Below are 16,693 nucleotides of genomic sequence, written 5' to 3'. Positions count from 1 at the left end.
TTTGGACATCAGGTCAGTGGCTGAATGTGAACTTTATTTGTTGAAGTTCAATGCAAAAATATATTGCCACTGATACATTAATAGCATTGCTGTTATGTTTTCACATTGGCTTAAAGTAATATTCCACATCAAAATGAGAATTCTGTCGTAATGCGCACACCTGTATGAGGTTCAGTGTCATACAGTTTTGAAACATGTTGTTCCAAGCTATTTTTTTTTTGGTCTACATCGTACAATAGAAGTCAATGGGCTCCAAGTTAGTTGGGTTCCCAACATTCTTCATAATATCTTTTTAGTTCCACAGATGAAAGAATCAAGGTTTGGAATGACATGACGGCAAGTAAATGAAGCCTGACTTTTCATTTTTGGGTGGAATACCCCTTCAAAGAAGCTAAATAATATGCTGAAAAAATTGTCTTTATTTTATTTTTATTGCTTTATTACATTTGTTTACTCAATTTTAATAACTTTTAATTTGAGCATTGACAATGTCCATACACAATGGATTCAGTATATGAATTAGAACATACAGTATGTGCTCTGTAAAAGGCTATTTTTAAGTTTTATATGTTGTATTGTAAACTGATTTAGATATTAATTCATACTGGAAATTATACACATTTATGTTCATTCAGAAATAGGTCTGCACATTGTTAAAAGACCATTAAAAAACTTTTAAAAGACTAGATGTTTTAATGCTCTCAAAATATTTGTATAGAGAAATATTAGTGATATGTTTGACTATTGTATAATGTACTAGTATCTAATAATGTGTTGTAAGATTGAGTTTTATTAGTATTATTAGTCTTTTTAGATGCACACCCTCTCACTTTCATTGCGTATCTGTGGGTGGCGTCATAACGATGACTGGCTGAAAAAGACAGAAACGGTTTACAGTCGAGAACGGTGCATAATACTGTACATCATTCATACCGCTCACCAGCATCGACAGATATATGAAATGAGCATTGCTTACCACATGAGATCTGGGAGTGCAGCAAGGAATCACCTTGCAGCAGTATGCAGCTATTGTGACAGAGAGGACAATCTGAGTCACCTCCGTGAACTGATCTATTGCATACAGTAGATGAAGTTCATTCTGTAGGTAAAGAGGATAAACAATATATAAATATCCACTGATCAGCCACAACATTAAAACCACCTGTCTAATATCATATAATCCCTTGTGATTGACTTTGTCTTTGTGTTTCTCAAACCATTCCTAAACAAATTTTGCAGTGTGTCAGGATGCGTTATCCTGCTAAAAGAGGACAGGGGTCATCGTGGGTACTCTGACCGGAACTAAACTGCAACCAGCTTTTAGTTTAGCAGCATTTTTAGCTACAATAGCTCTCCTGTGATATTGGACCAGACAGGCTAGCTTTCTACAAAGGGGTCTTGGGCATTCATGATCCTGACATCAGTTTACCGGTTGTCCTTCCTGGCACCACTTTTGGTAGGTAACAACTACATACCAGGAAACACCCCACACCAGTTGCCGTTTTGGAGATGCTCTGACCCATTTGTCTAACAATCACTATTTGGCCCTTGTCTAAGTCACATCTTTTCATTTGCCCATTATTCCTGATTCCAATGCATGAAATTCAAGAACTGACTGTTCACTTGCTGCTGTGTATATACAGTATACATACACACACACACAAACAAATACAGTGCCCTCCACTAATATTGCCACTCTTGGTAAATATGAGCACAGGAGGCTGTGAAAATAAATCTGCATTGTTTATCCTTTTGATCTTTCATTAAAAAAATTCACAAAATTCTAACATATCGAGGAAAAACAATTGAAAGTGGGGTGAAAATCACATTGTGAAATAAATGTTTTCTCATTTTGTGCTAAGTGACCCATTTTTGTGTTGATTTTGATGTTTGTTTTGGATTATTGTCCTGATAGAAGATCCAAACATTATAAGATTTCTAACAGAGGCAGTCAGGTTTAGATTTTTTATCTGTTGGTATTTGATAGAATCCATGATGCCATGCATCTGAACAAGACGTCCAGGACCTCTGGCAGAAAAACAGGCCCACAACATTAAAGATCCAGCAGTATATTTAACCGTGAGTATGGGGTACTTTTTATCCCTGTTTGTACTAAACCCATCTGGTGGGTTTGCTGGCAAAAAGCTCTTTTTTAGTTTCATTTGACCATAGAAGCCATTGTCATTTGAAGTTCCAGTCGTGTCTGACAACTGAATATGCTGATGAGCCAGGAGAATTTTTCTTGAAAACCCTCCTGAGCAGTAGGGGGTGTTTAATTTTTTATTATTTTTTTTTAATGGGCTTTCTGACCCAAGATCTCTGCAATTCTCCATCTGTGATCCTTGGAGAGTCTTTGGCCACTCAAACTCTCCTCCTCACCGTGCATTAGGACGATATAGGCGCACATCCTCTTCCAGGCCGATTTGTAACATCTTTAGTTGATTGGAACCTCTTAATTATTACCCTGATGGTGGAAATGGGGATTTTCAATGCTTTAGCTCTTTTCTTACGGCCACTTTCTATTTTGTGAAGTTCAACAATCTTGTTCTGCACATCAGAACTTTATTCTTTGGTTTTACTCCTTGTGATGGATTATTATGGGGATTTGGCCTTTGTGTTCCTCATATTTATAATCATGTGGAACAGCAATATTCCTGTTCCTCCTAGTCAGATTGGTGTGCTAAAACATGTAAATATGAATGACAATATACTTCAGAAATATTTTACTCATAATAATTTCTAGGGGTGCCAATAATTGTGGCCAACATTCGTTGGAAAAACAACATTTCATCATGACATATTCTCCCCACTTTCAATTGCTAGAATTTTTGTGAATTTTTTTAATGAAAGATGCAAATTTATTTTCACAGCCACCTTTGCTTATATTTACTAAGGGTGCCAATATTAGTTGAGGGCACTGTATATACATACAGCAGAGCGATTTGCATGTGAACAGCGTACAGTGATACTAATAACATCAAAGTTGTCTATTTAAAATGGTTTGCTTACCTCTAATTGTATACATGTGTCATGTGTTGTCTCACTGCCATTATAGTAATGCCAGCAGCTAATGATGTTTGAATATGGATCAACAAATGTTCCCAGAAGACAGAAGGAATATGCCATACATGTGACCACCTGCATTCCCAAACAAGCCTTGAGCTGTTGAGAAATAAAACGACAAACACACACTCAGGAATGCTTATTTCTAAGTGCCTCTTCAGTGAAATTCACTGGATACATTCTGCATATAGTGCATAACTAGCATAAATGGTTCATATTTCTAATAATTTTTGCTGTGATCAGCACTCTTAGAAAAAAAGGTTCTTTTGGGTTCTATATAGAACTCTAGGGTTCTATACTCAACTCCAAAGAACCCTTTATGCCAAAAAGGTTCTATATAAGACAAAAGAACCCTTTTTGGCACAAAAGGGTTCTTTGGGCTAAACTATGCTTTAGGTATTTTTAAACATTAGGCTATTTAAAATTATTATACTACATTATATTTGTGCTTTTACTTAAATTTTACTTTGACACACCTTTATTCCAAAGAAAACTAAAACTTAAAATAAACTTAAAAATGTACATCTGCACTGAATCAACTTATTATTATACCAACAAACCTCTTGTCAACCCTATTGAGAAAGGGCATCTCAAGAACCACAATCCAGTGGTTTGAGTCTTACCTCTCTGATAGGTCCTTCAAAGTATCTTGGAGAGGTGAGGTATCCAAGTCGCAACATCTAGCTACTGGGGTGCCACAGGGCTCAGTTCTTGGACCACTTCTCTTTTCTGTCTACATGGCATCACTAGGTTCTGTCATTCTCAAACATGGCTTTTCATATCACTGCTATGCTGATGACACTCAACTCTACCTCTCATTCCATCCTGATGATCTGACGATAGCTGCTCGTTTTGATGGCTTCTTATGTCCTCATTTGTAAATCGCTTTGATTGAAAGTTCTAGTTATCATGTCATGTAAGATGCCGTGCAGCTCTTTTATTGACAAGCAACATGCTCATATGAGCTTCAGTGTTTCATTTAGATTCTAAAAGGCTTTTCTTCTAACTCATCCCTCCAAACAGATGCATAAAATGATCTTTGACATAAACGGCAAACAACTTGAACATGTATCTATGCGCTGATCAGTTTTGTCCCGTCTGCACAGCGGCGCATTTCAGTCGCGCGCCTCTCGCGAGAGTGACCACTTAAAAGCGCGCGAGCGCCGCTGTTTAAACTTCAACGGTGCGCTCAGCGCTCAGGAGAACGATGGTTGCATTGGTAAATGAGAAAATTAATTAATTTGAGCTTATTTTAATTACTTTTACCTAAACCCTTGTCATTTTTAGTTAGACTAACGCTACACGTTTATTTCAAGAAGCTAGAAGAAGAAAGGTGGTTTATCGCGTTGTCCAGGCCTGCGCAATTCTCCACCGGGAGGTTTGTCATTTTTAACATGAATCCCTAAAGTATCTTGATTAAAAACTGTTGTGAATTGATTAATAATGCTGGCGAGAGTTCATGATATAGTCTAACGTTTTTTATTTTGCCCTGTAGATTGTATTGGACCTATAACGTTACATAACGGCCACGGTTCATGGATCCATGTGCTTATTTCTGTGTGTGTGTTTGTGTCCGCTTGTCAGCATTGGCTAATTACTGCGCGCCTGACGAGGTAATCAGAGCGGTCACAGGTGTAGCTCGTCTGCACTGCCTTTATCTGGCTAGCGTTCTGGGTGTTTGTTGTCAGATCGTTGTTGTTCATGTCCTGTCGTGCTCGCTGCCTGATCTTCCAGCTCCCCGAGTCAGTTGTGCCTGCTTGCCGTTTCTCGATTCTCGAAAGTTGCAGCATACAAAAAAAAAAAGTCAGACTACTTGGTTTATAGGAGAATGTGGAGTAAATACTTGTCATTTATTTATGGTAAAGGGTAATGACCTGGTGGTGAGATGCAAAATAAGAGTGTCATTAATATACCGGTACTATTTGATGACAAACTTTTCACGTTCTAATTTTACTTGTGTATTTATTTAAAAAAAATAAATCTTGCAAGTTAACTCTATTTGTGCAAGTTAACATTCCATTCAGTTGTTTTTTGTGGTTTCTTAGCAATCAACATATTTGTGACTGACATGAGTGAGTAAGGTGGAGGGGGTTGAAAAAACATTTCTAAAACGGAGTGCTATTTAGACAGGTAAAAATTATTTTAAAAAGTATGAATAAATAAACATGGATTTATGTTAATCTCTGTAACTGTTGCACTATGAATTGCTGTGTTATATATTGCTTGTCACAGTAAATGCTAATAAAAATGTCTTAAATGATCACACAAAACCTTGATGTGTTATGCTTATGGATATTTCAGTTTTTTTTCTAGTGATAAATTAGTTATGAGCTGTTTAAGCCTTAAAATTGAATTAAAACAAAACTAAAATTAAATCCAAAGAATGATCCCATAATGGGAACCCCTAAAGGGTTCTACCTTTTTTCTGGTTACGAAGAACCTTAAATGGTTCTTTTGATTGAACCCTTAAAAAGGGATCTATATAGAACCTTTTAGAGGTTCCAAATATGTAGCGCCTGATAGAACCTTTTCTTCTAAGAGTGAGGGATGGAACGATTACCGATTTTCCCCATGGTTAGTAGTTTGGGCTCTTAAAAACTTACTGTTGGCAAGTGAAGTTTCTGTGCTGCTATGGCCACACTGCCAGAGATAATGCCCTATTTAAAGGAAGCATAGTAGTAAATCATATTGAAGGATATTTTTGTAGACCTCTACACCAATACCAAATCAAAAAGCTGGAATGCTGTAACATTTATACTATCAGAAATTATACCTATAAATATAAAATTAATAAATACTACATTACATATTATTATTGCATACAAATTACATTAAATATTTAAATTTTATATATATATAACATGCATGCATGTTAACCAGCTAACAAAATCACCCTTGTTTAAGATCAAGCAATATGAAAATATTTACATATACAGTTCAAACATATTACAGTAAAAACATATATAAACTTACAACACATGAAAACGCCAGCATGAAGCTATTTAAAATCAGTTCAGATAGTCCTATATAAAACGGTATTCTGCAAACAACGAAGAAGACAGTCAGCGCGATCTCTGTCACCTGCGGATGAGACAAAAAAAAGATCCCTCAGTAGATGTGTTTGAGACTACATTGCATTCTCATTCGATATCAACTTCACGTGTACCCCTAAAATCTTTGGTTCTGCCTCGAGGTACTTGTATTTTTGACGGGGGTTCCTCTGGAAAGTAACTTCCAGTAAGGTCCCCGCCTCGGCCGAGCCGCTCGCGCTCTGGGCTCCAGGAACAGACGAACCATCGCCAGAAACCTCGGGCTCCTCGGGTTCGCCTGTGCATATAAAACATCGTCAGAAGTTTTGCATCAGTTCTGGCTCGGTTGGTACAAATACCAATCTATAAAAGACACATTATAAGATATCTTACTGGTCATTTTCTTCTGCTGGTCTTCAGTGTACGCCTTCAAAACAATCGCTATTGTATTGCGGCCAAAATCCCTAAAAAATGCTCCGTTGTGGGGTTATCGGAATGTGCCCGCCCCTCTCCCATCTGGAGCATGAACAATTCCTGCAGTCTTTCGACATTACAGCTGGAAAGGCTGAACTTGAAACCACAGACGCCTTTGACAGTGCGTTTATCCTCAATACTTCTTCTTCTAAGAAAATAGAAGGTTTTTGAAAGAGAGAGACAACTTTACGGTCTGTATATAAAAAAAAAAGTCGTGACGTATTGTCAAGTATGGTGACCCATACTCGAAATTGGTGCTCTGCCTTTAACCCATCCAAGTGCACACACACAGCAGTGAGTAGTGAACAAATGCACACACACACACACACACCGTGAACACACACCCGGAGCAGTGGGCAGCCAGTGCTGCAGCGCCCGGGGAGCAGTTGGGGGTTCAGTGCCTTGCTCAAGGGCACCTCAGTCGTGGTATTGAGGGTGGAGAGAGCGCTGTACATTCACTCCCCCCACCTACAATCCCTGCCGGCCGGGGACTCGAACCCGCAACCTTTCGATTACGAGTCCGACTCTCTAACCATTAGGGTAGTCTAAATGAGATGAGACAAAGAAGGCGTAGTTCCTCTCTTTATTTTTTCACTACGTCCACTACTGTGTTTTTCCTGACCTACGCTGGTTTCAAATTTCCCAAAGTAACCACTCCTCTATTGCATGTAAATTTGATGCTCTCAATAGTATATCATTCAAAAATCAAAAACATATTTTAGGGTGATTTTTATCTATGTTGCTTTTTGTCTGTTTTTTATTTATTTAATTCAATTTAATTCATTATTATTAATTTATTTATTTTTTGTGAGTAACCATACTAAAATAAGAAAACCTTGCTAACTTTTATTCTACACTAAGTTTAATCAATAAGTAAATGTGCAATCAAATGGTATTGGATTAAAAAAAATCTAAATATCATGACATATGACAACTCCACTTAATTTTTAACATATAAGCAGGCCTGGTGATTTGTAACTTGCAAAATAAGGTTAATAGTGGCTGCATTTGAGACATCAATGTACAGATGACCTTTACTGTCACACAATGTGGCTTCTAGCAACAAGCTAAAGGGGTCCTATTATGCTTTTTAACTTTTTGAATTTTAGTCTGGTGTGTAGTGTATATATTTGGGCATAAAAAAGATCTACAAAGTTACAAATCTCAAAGTCTACTCCAAATGGAGATGTTTTGTTTTCAAAAAATCCCTTTTCAAGAACTACAACAAATGGCTCATTTGGACTACAGCCTTGTTTTCCGGGTGTTGTGACATCACAAAGCAGCCCATTAGAATATCATTAAAATAAATCCCGTCTACGGAAATTCAAATTTCGTGCAATTCTTCATAACAACAAATAATATGATTATAAATGGCTTAAAAGTTAGTTTATGTACTAATAAATTTCACTTATATTTATTGATAGGTGAAATCAATCATTTATCTTCTAAAATCCTGTTCTTCTGCTTTTGCATTGTTTCCATTTAACACACTGACAAAAATAGTGCTTGTGTTTTTCTCTTATCAGGAGCGCTCGTTCCAGGTCAACACCACAGAACTCATGTGAACTCGGTCATGCGAACAAAAAAACTTCCACTGACACACAAGGTAATCCACATGAATTTATTTAATGCAAGTGAACTGCTTTTCACATAACACACAACATACACTGTCCAAGGTGAGAAAGACAAACTATTTTTTTTTATTTGTAACCAAAATTACACATTACTACCAATAATCAGCGTATAAATGCAGCTTCAGATCATAAAACAGTATAGTAAAGCTCTTCAGGTTTAAAAAGAAAAAACAGAACAATGCACAACAGACGCAAGTGCTTTTAAAATCCTTTCTATTATTAACTACACAATGTAAGCAACTAAATTCCCTTTTATAGGTTTTAAGGCCTCTTAGGAAAGAATGAGGCACTGTACACATTTATCAGATTAACAATGGCTTATCAGCCTATATCACAGAAAATGCATTGTGACAGACAGTGAAGAGCACTTATAGAGAAGAGCACTTACTCTTAAGATGGATCAACAATAGATTGTTTGTAATGTCAGTATTAGGTTAGGCTCTTTAAAAAAGGTAATTAGTATACAAATGCAGGCTAAATAAGGCATGTACTAAGCCAATTGTTTATCTGGTTGTATAATGATCTTATAGTGATGGCAACTTCAACTTCTGTTAGGATGTGGCATACTGTCCCTGCATAGTAAACATTGTAAACAATGTTATAACTATACAATATAACATTGTATAGTTATAACACTGTACATATATAAGTAACTTACATTCACTTAAGAAATACATAACAGCATTAAGATTCCTATAAACTGGAATTTCTGGTATTCTCATAAATCACGAGTTGTAGGCCTCTATAGTGACTGGTACCCATTAGTCCTCCGTTTCCTGCTGATGAGGTAAGCAATGACTACAATGATGATGAGTATGATGAGGATTATGCCCACGGCGATGGGAACGCGGTAGTCAGGTTGATCAGCCTTGCATAGTTCAGCTGTTGTACAAACACAAACAGAGCACAATGAACTTGTAATCCATTGTAAGAAATTAAAATGAAGTCAATACTGTAGTTGTATACGCTACACGACTTTTCAAATCTGAACAGATTTTAAAACACTAGGCATCATAGGCTTACTGACTTTGTAAATGCTTAAATGTGCATCATTGCTTGGAGATGAAGCATGACAAATGAAAACAATATCCCTGTGTCTGAATATGCTCACTTCCATACAATATACTAGGTGAAAAACAGTATGTGAGCCGAGTAGTATTTTTAAATTCACAGTATTCATAAAACAGTATGCAAAAAGTACATTGATGAACCAGTACTTCTGGTGAGATTCTGAGAAGTGCATCTGATGGACACTTTACTGGCGAATTAGGCCACAGATGTGGATTTGTGAATGGCAGTGTAGCGATGCAAATGACAATGTAATAGGACACATGACAGCAACAACATGGCGGATGCAGTTTGTCTAAACGGTCGCGAAGCAAGTTTTAAAACAAATGCAGTATCTACTATACAGTGTATGTGTTCTAAAATAAGCTCAAAATACAGTATCAAACATGTTTGATATCCTCTGAATTGGATGGAATAGTAGCATTTGCCATCATACACCGCATGTATTTCTGTGCAGTCTGTCCATATCCTTCATAATGGCTGTGACTTTCGGCAGCTAGCATTGACTCGTCAAGATTGCAAAATGGGGCATAAGCTGTGCAGTGTATTCCAACCTTAAATTGCAATATTTGAATAGATACACAACAGATATAGACAATACACAGGTGGTCAGTAACAACTGCTCATTTTCAGATGTGTTGAAGATAATATTTTCATTTACACGAATTTTAGAACTAACAAATCGTGTCAAATATTAAAAAAAAAAAACTAATAAGAGTTTAATTAAAAAGTAGCAGACTTTCATTAAAAAAAAACATGCTGGGAATAAGATCTGCATTAGTTAATAGGTGGCCTTTGGACTTAATAACAGGCAGACAACTCCTTGGTACCATTTGTTTAGAGTCATCTGGCTGGTCTAACCAGCTCTTCAGCATTGCCATGGAACTTTTGCTACGATCTTTGTAAACAAGTATCTAGGGCATAAGATATACAGCATAAAAATAGTGCTGTCAAACGATTAATCGTGATTAAATAAAAAATAAAAGTATTTGTTTACATAATATATGAGTGTGTACTGTGTATATTTATTATGTATATATAAATACAAACACATGCATGTATGTATTTGAGTCAAATGCTATGTTTGACAGCACTACATTAAAATGCAAGGAGTCGAGTTCAATAGCAACATAACTTGTAAGCTTATAACATAAAGTAGAAGTTACTGTTATCCAATACAAGGATGGAGTGCTTTAAGATAATGAAGTGTCATCACTCTATACTTACGTGGTCCGAATACATTGTTTTTGATATCGAAGGCCTGAAACCTGTATTCGGTCAGATCCAGACTCACACCACCCCCCATGTTCACCTTCTCAGCCTTGCAGGAGTAAGAGTGACCCAGATCCACAGAAAACAGCTCAAGAGACGTGTTCTTCCCTGTGTAATTTCTTAACACTTTGTTGACAAAAGTAAAAATGATTTGATCAGTGTTGGCATGGATGTGCACAAAATGATAAAAACATTAACCAAGTCTCTCATTGTTCCTAATTCCACAAACTTAATTGTGATAATAATAGTCATAAAACTGCTCCCCGGGCGCTGCAGCATGGCTGCCCACTGCTCCGGGTGTGTGTTCACGGTGTGTGTGTGTGTGTGTGTGCATTTGTTCACTACTCACTGCTGTGTGTGTGCACTTGGATGGGTTAAACGCAGAGCACCAATTTCGAGTATGGGTCACCATACTTGACAATACGTCACGACTTTACTTTACTTTTTTACTTTTTTCATAATTATAGTCAAAACGCATCTATTAGCACTCATTTCATTCACACAGACATAAAAATTCAATATGAATGAGTTCTTATGCACAGTCTTAAAGTTATTGTTTTAAAATTCAAAATGAAATGCATGTACACGCATGAACTTTTTTTTTTTTTGTACAGTGATGTTTTTTTTACTGTAACCAAAAATAACACTAATACTTCCTTATTCTTTCTTGGCAGAATGTCACATTTATTGTTGCTAAACTGGTTGACCTGCATGGCCTAGTGTTTGTTTTACTGAGGCTTAGCTATTATTTATTTTAAAAAGTTTCTGAAGTAAGAAATCGGTCTTCAGTAGATTTTTGAATAAATAAGTAAAAGAATATATATATAACGTATTACAGTTAAAATAGACCAATACTAAAATGTAACCTCTTTATTTAGATACACTCTTTATTTAACTATACAGATAAAAGTCAAAAATCAGGAATAAACTGCAGAAAACTGAAAATGTGTGTTGTTGTGGGAGATTTACTAGGACAATTGCAATAGTCAAATATGATATTTACCTCCTCTTTGGAAAGCATAGGTCAAGTTGTATTCAACATACTCGACAAAGACCTTTTTCGTTGCCTCATTCTAGTCAGAAAAAAAAGATTATTTTAATGGTAACCCAAAATAAATGCAACAGAATAAAAACCATAATGTATCACAAATCCATCAAACTATATTGAAAACAAATAAATATTTGAAAGCCTGAACATGAATCAGTTAGTCAAGGTGCACAACAAAATAATGAACAAACCTGATCCTTAATGAGTAGCAAACATTATCTACGTAACTGCAGCATGCTGATATGATGTGTATCACAATCAGTCTGCTGAGAACACCTGGTGTCTCCCTGTGAGCCTGTCGGTTAATTTGTTGCTGGGAGGCGGCTCAGGTTTATACCAGACAGAAAATAAATCATGTAGTCTTTTATACTTCCTCTTAAAGTGCCTCAGAGTTCTGTTTTTCAGACCACACAAACTCAGGTTGTATTGAAAGATACATGCCTTTTACCAATAAAGACCACTAGCCTGATACAGACTAACTGCAATGCTAAAAGAAACTTCTAAATTTAAAAAAGTTTGATATGGAGTATTAAATCTTTTGTTGCCACTAACCACATTTGAAACACATCATTGATAAACATTTTGATTAAATTTCATCATACATGAGAAGATTGTTTAGAATAGACTATTTTTGAAAATCCATAAACAGACTTACTTTGTTAAATTTGAACGAAATTCCACCTTCGTTGAAACTGAGAATGATAGTAGCTACATTTGCCAAGCATTCTCCACTGACCTTAGTTTTGCTTGGCTGAACAATGAATGTGCCATTAACCTAGAGAGACAGAAATGCTTCAGAACAACAGATAATATCTATATGGAACATGGAAAAATAACAAGGTGACAATGTGAAACATATAAGTGATTTAGATATAAGCTGAATCACATTTGAATATAGATCAGTCACACCAACACAAAACATTGTACCTGGCTGGTGTTCACACGGATCCCGATTGCCATCTCAAGCATGATACATGTGCCTTTTTCATCACTAACATTATATTTCCCCCCCGTCATGTTGGTGGATGGTGTTGGCACTGGTATTGATGTAGTAGTGGGTGCAGAAGTTGTTGTGTTGGGGCTGTGAGTAGTCGTGTTTGGACTGTGAGTTGTTGTGTTCGGGCTGTGAGTAGTCGTGTTTGGACTGTGAGTTGTTGTGTTCGGGCTGTGAGTAGTCGTGTTGGGGCTGTGAGTTGTTGTGTTCGGGCTGTGAGTAGTCGTGTTCGGGCTGTGAGTAGTCGTGTTTGGACTGTGAGTAGTTGTGTTGGGGCTGTGAGTAGTCGTGTTCGGGCTGTGAGTAGTTGTGTTGGGGCTGTGAGTAGTCGTGTTCGGGCTGTGAGTAGTTGTGTTCGGGCTGTGAGTAGTCGTGTTCGGGCTGGGGGTTGGTTTGTTCAGATTGATGGTTGTTGGGGTTGCACCGTGGGCCACATAAGCTGAGGTGAGAGCTGAGGAGAAAGATGCAGACAGAGAATGTAAGAAGAAATTTGTTTCCAAATGGGAGCTAAATCTGACAAAACCTTCAGTGAAATCCTCAATTAGAAAATGATTCTGCTTTTAATAATAATACTAAAAAAGCTCAACAAAAATTACCTTTATAAAAAAATAAATTACTAGGTAAACGTATTTGTGAAGAAAAAAGAAAAATAGACTATGCACAGAGCGTCTATCTGTTCTGCACATTGAGTGCTATTTCACTTCCTCCCTAGCGCGCTGTCACAAGTGTACACGTCAAAATTTCCCAACAGGGAAATGTGATAATTCACTTAAGCCGATTTCACGTGATATCTGATCGTTAGATGAGCCGCATAAAAGAAATATAAGTGCTGACAATGTGACTGACACTCTCATTGGTTTAGGGAAAGTTTTGCAGGTTCACCAGACAAATAGTACGCTTGTGCACACTTGTGAACTGCACTTGTCCATTTTAAATATTAAGAGGAGCAAGAGAAAATATATACAATAAAAAATAAGTTATATACAATAGTACTGAAAGATTACTAAATTGCACTGAACTGTGAGGAACCTGAAAGATTAGCTACTTAAGTATGGTACTATGTCTCTATGGTACGATCCCTGCGTCCCAGTGTTCATACTGTCCATCCTAAACAGTATGTGAGATTACAATAAGTGTGTCCCAAAGCCTAGTATGTTGAAAAGAGTATGCCAAAAGTCCCCGGATGGTCTACTATTTCAGGACGATTTTTGAAGTGTGGATCCGTGCACACTCTAATGGCTAAAATTGCCCACAATCCATTGCGCTTTGGGAATGATTCGGTCCAGAATTACAAACACGTATAAAACGCGTTAGAAAAACTACAAACATGGTGGATGCGAGCAATCATGGTTAGGTAGAGAGCTAGGTTTGTAAAAAGGGGTTTGAGTTACTAATAATCAACATTTAACCTGGTAAAAAATATGTATTTATTGTTATCCGTGTTATATTTAATCTGCAGCAGCAATGTGAACTTTTATAAAGATCCATTTGGTAGTTAACTTTTAAATGCATCATTATGCAGAAAATATGAGCAGAGTTCTCCGCATGAAAGACCCGCGACTGGCAGATCATCCAGCTACTTATTTTCTCTCTAATACGGTAGGAAGCATAGGCGTAATTTACGGGTGGGACGGGTGGGACATGTCCCCACCACTTTTTACCAGGCTCGATATTGTCCCCACCACTTTTAAAAAGTAACTGAAAAATAGATTGCGTAAGGTATATATTAAAGGAAAAGCACCATCTACAAATCGACACTCTTCATAATCTAATTCATTCATTTAACACATTTTTCCGCCGATCAGAAGCTTTTCAACGTCCTCAAAGATGAATATTAAGTCTCGTTGTGAAACTATCGCGAGATACGCGATATGCGTCATGGGATATGTAGTTTCCTTTCCCTATAATTAGTCTGCAGATCCTGTACCTTTCTTTTTACGATGTTCGTATTGTTTGGATACTGTTTCAAGGTTTAAATATTTTATTTGAGAGTTTTGAGAAGATTCTATGTTATGACTGGGATTTTCACAATTAAAACAAAAAGTATACAAGTCTTTAGTTCATAGTCCTTTAATTCAGTTTTGTATTAAATCACAGCGCGCTCCAGTGGCCGCCAGAAAACATGATTAGCGACAGTATGTCTATATTCACGTAAGTTAAATATAATATGTTTTCGTGTTAAGCAAAGTAACTTACTGTGCGTGGCTGCTTCACTAAAAAGCTTCTTATATCACTTCCACACTTTCTTTTGGACATTTTGTTGATGTTTTAACATTTATGCTATAGGTAGCAACATTTACCGTTAACTAGCCTTTACATGTGGGGTGGGGGAGGAAAAAATAGAGCTTTTATAAAAACGTCATAAAAAAAGATTCGTTAAAACAATTTCATTTATATAATTATTTAATTAATAAAGGTAGTTTAACCATTTTAAACACAAATTAACTCTCATTCATGTTTTACACAATGTTTTGCGTAGTTCAGGATTGGTTAAATTATTTGATTGGATGAGGAAACATTTTGTGGGCTTGTCTTGACTCTTGACATAATGTTGATTAGAAAATATGCAAGTAATTCAAAGTAGAATGAATCGTAATACACACACACACACACACACACACACACACACACAATTGTGCAATTAATGAATATGCTGCAGCTGAGCTGACCATGAAATGGTAAGTTCACCATATTTATCTTGCGTATTTTGATTGATATTAGCTACCCTGGATGTGTTGTGATAAGCGAAACGTAACATTCACGTGAATGTTACGTTTTGCTTATTCGGACGTTTATAGACATATTTGTGAATGTGATGCATGTGTACAACAAAGTGAAAATTAAGTGCATTTCCAACTCTGAACTCAGTCCCCAAGTAAATTCGGTTATTAAATAAACAAATAGCTAAACGAGTTGTGCGGTGTCCCCACCACTTTTCAAAGCAAAATTACGCCGCTGGTAGGAAGTTAAATTAAATGTGTAGTATGTCCCAAAGCTACCCGGATATCCGGAGCTGTACGATAGACCAAAGATTACCTGTTAGATTTACCCAAAACAAATTATATTTTATGCGTCAAACGCCCGAAACGCTCAATTCGCGCCGCAGGATGTTTAATCGCGTCTTTGCATTGACTTAACATGTAAATCACTCGCGCTTAACGCTTCATTCGCGTCTGTGGACGCTAAAGTGTTGTTTTACCAGCGTTTTGTTATAACGACCTTCTATTCAAGTCGAGCATAGAATCGAAACTACGGTATTTCCCGAAAAGTAGCTAGCCCTATGCAGGCAAATTATAAATCTCTAATTTTATTTAAAAATCGTTTTCATGAGTAAAACCTGAGGTCACATTTTAAATAGGAATCAGAGGTTACAATTATATGTTGGAATAGGCTACAACCACTTCCTTATTGCTGAAATCAGTCAGTTTTATATTGCTTTGCACCTTTTTTTGCTTTAATAGGCTAATCTTACAAGTTTTTAAGAGTTCAATGCATTTTCAGATGGTGTCAAAGTAGGCTTCGTAACTACCACAGCATTTCATTAATGATGTACAAAGCATGTTTCAGATCGAGTATTGGTATAAAATAATCTACTTTACCTGTTGCAGCAATGAAAATTGCTATCAGTAATAATCCGTATTTCATTTTCGCCCTTATTCCGATGTACCTGACACAAAAACTGGCTGGATGTGAGCTGTAAAGCGGCGCAAGTATCTGGCGTTGAAAGCCTGTCACACACTGCACTTATTCTCCTGAAACGAAACCACTGTTGAAGTGAAGTAAACTTTTCCACACTCGCTTTGAGTGTGTGTCCAATCACAACTCTAGGGAGGCATTCAGCGTCCCAGAAATTCAATACAGTGACCGAGTTAGATTTGCAGAAAGCGAAAATGATCAGATGTTAGGATTTTGTTACTGTTATATCTATATTTCTGGCTGGAACAATACTATTATCGTGGTAATCATCTTTGAAACAGATGGCTATGAACTGATAATCTTGTTTACAAGATTTCATACTTAGATTAGTTGTTTCACTACTATTCCCCCACTCATTAAAACTTTTACATATCATGCACTTCAGAAAAATATGATTAATAAACATTTCCATGAA

At 36.7% G+C, this 16,693-nt stretch overlaps 2 protein-coding genes and 1 long non-coding RNA gene across 5 annotated transcripts; 1 reads left to right on the top strand and 2 right to left on the bottom strand.

The window, feature by feature from the left end:
- Window positions 1-15: 15 nt before the first annotated feature.
- LOC306862464 (uncharacterized protein) lies at window positions 16-6,780 on the bottom strand. 2 transcript variants are annotated; one of them, XM_079405274.1, is made up of 7 exons: window positions 6,486-6,716; window positions 6,230-6,390; window positions 6,037-6,144; window positions 5,667-5,720; window positions 3,010-3,162; window positions 977-1,099; window positions 16-871 (listed from the first exon to the last, which is right to left on the bottom strand). In XM_079405274.1, the coding sequence occupies exons 1-7, from the start codon at window positions 6,490-6,492 to the stop codon at window positions 833-835; spliced, it is 645 nt and encodes a 214-aa protein (XP_079261400.1). In that variant the 5' UTR covers window positions 6,493-6,716; the 3' UTR covers window positions 16-832. The 2 variants fall into 2 exon arrangements, with proteins under 2 accessions (XP_079261400.1, XP_079261399.1); XM_079405273.1 differs by having other exon boundaries at window positions 221-1,099; window positions 6,486-6,780.
- LOC306862642 lies at window positions 4,208-10,014 on the top strand. The gene is made up of 3 exons (XR_013783591.1): window positions 4,208-4,282; window positions 4,383-4,441; window positions 8,093-10,014. It is a non-coding gene; the product is annotated as an uncharacterized lncRNA (long non-coding RNA).
- On the bottom strand, window positions 8,239-16,546 carry LOC306862349 (lysosome-associated membrane glycoprotein 1-like). 2 transcript variants are annotated; one of them, XR_013783556.1, is made up of 7 exons: window positions 16,182-16,546; window positions 12,516-13,033; window positions 12,244-12,363; window positions 11,544-11,613; window positions 10,496-10,666; window positions 8,842-9,082; window positions 8,239-8,804 (listed from the first exon to the last, which is right to left on the bottom strand). XR_013783556.1 is itself a non-coding variant. In XM_079405113.1 (6 exons), exons 1-6 carry the CDS (start codon window positions 16,225-16,227, stop codon window positions 8,943-8,945), a joined length of 1,065 nt encoding a protein of 354 aa, XP_079261239.1. In that variant the 5' UTR covers window positions 16,228-16,546; the 3' UTR covers window positions 8,239-8,942. The 2 variants fall into 2 exon arrangements, 1 of the variants encoding a protein (XP_079261239.1); XM_079405113.1 differs by having other exon boundaries at window positions 8,239-9,082.
- Between the last annotated feature and the right edge of the window lie 147 nt (window positions 16,547-16,693).

The sequence above is a fragment of the Barbus barbus genome (assembly GCF_936440315.1).
Source record: "Barbus barbus genome assembly, chromosome: 1".
Taxonomy (NCBI): Eukaryota; Metazoa; Chordata; class Actinopteri; order Cypriniformes; family Cyprinidae; genus Barbus; species Barbus barbus.
This window is presented reverse-complemented; position numbering and strand designations above follow the sequence as displayed.

What these genes read in the sequence shown, in the direction of transcription:
- LOC306862464 (XM_079405273.1), bottom strand. An exon ending in CAGAACCAAAGATTTTAGGG is followed by an intron (nt 6,145 to 6,229) that starts GTACACGTGAAG and finishes TCTCATCCGCAG; the next exon opens with GTGACAGAGATCGCGCTGAC. An exon ending in TGCTGGCGTTTTCATGTGTT is followed by an intron (nt 5,721 to 6,036) that starts GTAAGTTTATAT and finishes TCCTTTAAATAG; the next exon opens with GGCATTATCTCTGGCAGTGT.
- LOC306862349 (XM_079405113.1), bottom strand. Translation starts at nt 16,227, where the DNA reads ATGAAATACGGATTATTACTGATAGCAATTTTCATTGCTGCAACAG. An exon ending in AATTTTCATTGCTGCAACAG is followed by an intron (nt 13,034 to 16,181) that starts GTAAAGTAGATT and finishes CTTTCTCCTCAG; the next exon opens with CTCTCACCTCAGCTTATGTG. An exon ending in TCCGTGTGAACACCAGCCAG is followed by an intron (nt 12,364 to 12,515) that starts GTACAATGTTTT and finishes CTGTCTCTCTAG; the next exon opens with GTTAATGGCACATTCATTGT.